At 41.2% G+C, this 4,865-nt stretch overlaps 1 protein-coding gene across 1 annotated transcript; it reads left to right on the top strand.

The window, feature by feature from the left end:
- Positions 1-46: 46 nt before the first annotated feature.
- Positions 47-4,506, top strand: LOC101849432. Its single transcript, XM_005091836.3, has 2 exons — positions 47-272; positions 2,629-4,506. Exon 2 carries the CDS (start codon positions 3,267-3,269, stop codon positions 4,398-4,400), a length of 1,134 nt encoding a protein of 377 aa, XP_005091893.1. The 5' UTR covers positions 47-272; positions 2,629-3,266; the 3' UTR covers positions 4,401-4,506.
- The last annotated feature ends 359 nt before the right edge of the window (positions 4,507-4,865 follow it).

The raw sequence follows: 4,865 nt of genomic DNA, 5'->3' as shown, positions 1-4,865 counted from the left end.
TTAGTTGCGTGTAACCTGACGGTGACAGCGTCGTAAGGCATTGTGTGTGTGTGTGTGTGTGTGGAAGTCTTGGATCTATCGCCACAGCAATCACCACTGGCAGTGCACTGGGCGGGCCTCCACACTGAGTGCCTAACGACAACGGGGACGGACGGAGAGACTGAGAGAGGGACACACAGAGAGACAGAGAGAGAGAGAAAGAGAGAGGATTTTTGTAGCTGGGGTAGAACTGATTACCTCCCTCAGTGCGTTTTAACATTTTAAATCTGCGGGTGAGAATATTGTTATAGTGCATTTTTGTTTGTTTGTTATCTGTTTGATTTTTGTTACTTAAGGTAAGTAAGCAAGTAAGTTTATTCAGTGTTTAAGGCCATTGGCCCACACCACATCATATAAACTAAATACTAAATTTGTTAAATAAAGTTTCGATAATGAAAGAGTACCGATTGTGCACATATCTTTTATAATGTTTCTTTTGTTTTCTTGCAATCAAGAAGTGACAATGTTGATGTATTTTATTTGTTTGTTTAATTTGTAACTTTACCATACAGATGTGACCAAATTTCGATGTACCTTTGTTTGTTTTGTGATTTTACTATCTTGAGGTGACAATATTGGTATACAATTGTTTGTTGTTTTTTTGTTATTTTACTATCTCAAGGTGATAATATTACTGTATCTTTAATCATTTGTTGTTGTTTTGTTACCTTTCTATCTTATGGTGACAATGTTGGTGCATGTTTGTTTGTTTGTTTTTGTTAATTTACTGTCTCGAAATGACAATATCAGTGTATTTTTTACAGTTTCTTTTTCTTAATTCACTATCTCTAGGTGATAAGATTGGCGTATTTATGTTTGTTTATTTGTTTGGACTTTTTCGGGTCCATTAACTGTCCCAGCGTGAGAATACTGGTTATTTTTTTAGTATGTTTGTTTGTGGGTTTTTTTTTGTTGGAAGTGATCTCCAAATGTCGTAACGTCATTTATTGAAATAGTCTTTTCATTTTATTGATTTTGATCTATTTTTAAAAAGTAATTTTATTGTTCTTGTGTTCTCTATATTTTTGTTGTTGTTGTTGCTATTTATTTTGTTGTTGTTGTTTAAGGTTTTTCTTCTCGTCCTCCTCGTCCTCCTCCTCCTCCTCCCTCTTCTTCTTCTTCTTCTTCATCTTCTTCTTCTTCTTTTTCTTCTTCTTCTTCTTCTTCTTCTTCTTCTTCTTCTTCTTCTTCTTCTTCTTCTTCTTCTTCTTCTTCTTCTTCTTCTTCTTCTTCTTCTTCTTCTTCTTCTTCTTCTTCTTCTTCTTCTCCTTCTCCTTCTCCTTCTCCTTCTTCTTCTTCTTCTTCTTCTTCCTCTTCTTCTTCTTCTTTTTCTTCTTCTTCTTCTTCTTCTTCTTCTTCTTCTTCTTCTTCTTCTTCTTCTTCTTCTTCTTCTTCTTCTTCTTCTTCTTCTTCTTCTTCTTCTTCTTCTTCTTCTTCTTCATTTCAGTTTGCAATCAATCCGCTTTTCGTTGATCGAAAGCATCAATCTTTACCATGTGATAGAAGGTTCTCATCTTTCATATTCATAGCTTTTGACATTTTGAAGCGGACATTTTACACCTCCACTGTCCTTTGTATGTCAATGAAGCGCAAAGGTGAGGGGGTGGTGGGTGGTTGGGGAGTGTGGGGGGGGGGGGAGGGGAGGAATGGTTGTTAATGTAAGTGATTGTCTTACACAAGTGGCTGTTTAAGCATTTAAGCAGGTTTTACTGCAAATTTCTCTACATTGTTTTAAGGTTTTACTGTGATTATCTCTTCGCTGTTGGTAGGTTTTACTGTAATCATTCTGTACACTACTGACATCTTTTTACTGTAACTATCTTTACTCCGTTGTAGGGTTTTATTGTAATACAACTGTATTATCATTTCGTCTTTGTTGGCAGATTTTACAGTAATTATTATTATCTCTACATTGTCGGCAGTCTTTACTGTAATTTTCCCTTTGGAATATTTTACTGTTGTTGTCTCTACATTGTTGTCAGATTTTTCTGTATATATTTCTACGTTGCTGTAAGATTTTGTTTTATTGTTGTATTGTTGTAGTAAGGTTTTACGGAGCTCGCAACTGCATAAGATCATACGAGCGCCAAGGGGCGATGTCAACAGAGAAGTCCAAACGGGGAATCAGGCTCACTCTGCTCCCCTCTCTCTCTAGCCTTAACAGCACAAAGTCTGCTTCGACCATCAAGGCACCCCATATATAGCAGTTCACAAGAGAGTGACAAACATACAAAAGAAGTAGAAGAAAAATGACGATAGGAAGGATGAGGAAAGAAAAAGCAGCAGTTCCGACAATGTTGTTCCGGCACAGTACGAGCATGACTTTGATAAATCAGCCCATTTACAATTCTACTGTGCTTAAGAATATGTTCATATCTCCCCTTTGGGAATGGCCGGAAGACAACTTCAGTCAGTAGAATTGCCCTGGTTGAGGGGGGGGGGTGAAAGATTTTATATACCTGTTTCTACACTGTTGGCATATTTTATATAATTACCTCTATAACGATGGCATATTTTTAAAAAATATAATTATCTCGAAATTGCAGGCAGGTGTTAGTGTAAATATCTCTACATTGTTGATTTCTTCAGGTCTCCGATGGCAGCGCCGAGAGCGCCGTGAGAACAGAGCCTCTGTCACAGTTGCTGCAGTTGTATTCCTGGCATGTGTCCTGGGGACGGCCGTCTTTGAGTGATTTCCCCGACCTCGCTACTTCAACAGCTGGATTGTCACTCCTGCATAAGTCCTTCATAGTTTCGTTTCGTCCGTGACACACTGGTTCACGTGGTGGTCAAGATGTAGTTCCTGCCAAATTTGAGACGTTTCGTCGATCTTTGACGTCTCACTGACAACTGAAAAAAGGTCCACATTTCATGGGCTAGTGTTGATTACTCTACATATTACATAGCACAATACCAAAGACTCTGTGACATCAAGTTCCTTTCATCTTCATTCCATCCTCCTGTTGAGAAATAATTCTATAAGCAACTGGTATTCCGGTATTTCTGTGGACATTTTGGAAAGTTAGAAGCAAAAGAAGCTGTGTAGAATCCTCAATTTCACATTGCTACGTAATTGTGCTCAGATAAAAGTTGGAACTTTTTTTAACAAAAGTACCTCTGAACATTTTCCATTTACTCAAGAGTACTTACAATCTGTTGTCTTTTGTTGAATTTTACTATAATCCGATTCTCTTGAGTTTGATTAAGCTACAATTAAAATTTCCAAAATGTCTCTGTTGATGCTGAAAACGAAAAACTTGTCCTGGCAGGACCATACTCTCAATATCGAGGTGATGCTCGCCCCTCTACGATCCACACTGCTTCTCAACAAACACAAAACTCTGGACACGAAGTATGACAAAGAAAAGGCCCTCTTCGAGCGTCAGAAAGATGCCTGTATCAAGGACTTTGTCGTGGAGAAAAGACTCATCGAAAGGAGAAGACAGAAGCTGAACAAAAGGAAAAAGGACATCCTGGCAGAAACCAGAGCTAAGTCGGCTTTAGAAAAGGAAGATACAACCGTCACGGAGGCGGTTAATCAGGAACGGTCGTATTCTGCTCCTGGTCGTGACCGTACTGCACATGATCAGGGTGCCTCGTACAATCCATGTTTACCGAAACTTACTCTCAAACACACACCACTATTTGGGGGAACCCCTCTTCGTCCGAGACTATTTTTGGAAACAGGTTTGACGTCAGAAGGGAAACACGGAAAGCCACGAGAAAGTATCGCTTCTACCGGAAGTGCCCGATACACCCAAGACGGAAGTAGGAAATCAACACTCATTGACTCCGACAGAAAGCCACCGATACCGCCACCAAAAAACACAACGGGAGATAATCAAAGAGGGTTGCCCCGCCGCATTCCCGGAGTTACGTTCCTCGACTTTTTGGATCAAGACGACTCTGACGACGAGAACAATAACATCATCGTCGAAGTAAAACCGAAAACTGTCGAGGAAAAAGTTCGCGAATTCCTGCGCGACATGGAAAAATTCAACTCGCGGCCAGCGACCGCTTGCAGCAGCGCTGGGGGTCGAACTGACGACAGTCTCGTGTCTAGCAGGTACACTCGCATGTCTGAAAGGTCCGGGGCGTCGGTGGCCAACAGGTACAACACTTTCTCTATGGACAAAAAGTCGCTGGAGAAAGCTTTCGATCGCTACTGCGAGAAGAAATCCCACGAGGATCTCCTCAAGGCTATGAAGCTGGCGGCCAAGATGAAGGCCCACATTCGCCAGGCGAGGAACGCCAGCCTTGTGCCCACAATGGCCGCGTTCAAATCTTCCAGGTCGTTCATGAGACTTTTGAAACGGCAGCAAAGGAAGGATAAACAGGCTGCTCAGGGGATGATGGACTGAAGGAGGGATGAGAATGTTGGTGTTGTGAAAGGGAGTTGGTGTGTGTGTGTGTGTGTGTGTGTGTGTGTGTGTGTGTGTGTGTGTGTGTTTGTTTGAGTATGTGTTTGTTTGTGGGTGTGTGTTTGTTTGTTTGTGTGTACGTGTACATGTGTGTGCGTGTGTGTGTTTGTGTGTGTGTGTGTGTGTGTGTGTGATAAAAAGAGAAAGAAAGAAGGGGGAGGAGGAGGGAGAGACAGACAGAAAAACAGAGACAGAAGGACAGAGAGAGAGACGGTGACATAGAGAAACAGACAGATGAAGAGAGAGAGACAGTGCGTGAGAGAGACAGAGAGAGAGAGAAAGAGAGAGGGAGAGAGAGAGAGAGTGAGAGAGAGAGAGAGAGAGAGAGAGAGAGAGACGGAGAGACAGACAGAGAGAGAAATAAAGAGACAGAGAAGAGAACGAGAGTTAGAGAGAAGAAAGGAA

This window comes from Aplysia californica, unplaced genomic scaffold (genome assembly GCF_000002075.1).
Source record: "Aplysia californica isolate F4 #8 unplaced genomic scaffold, AplCal3.0 scaffold00036, whole genome shotgun sequence".
Lineage (NCBI taxonomy): Eukaryota > Metazoa > Mollusca > Gastropoda > Aplysiida > Aplysiidae > Aplysia > Aplysia californica.
Note: the sequence above shows the minus strand (reverse complement) of the source record. Positions and strands in the feature narration are given on the sequence as shown.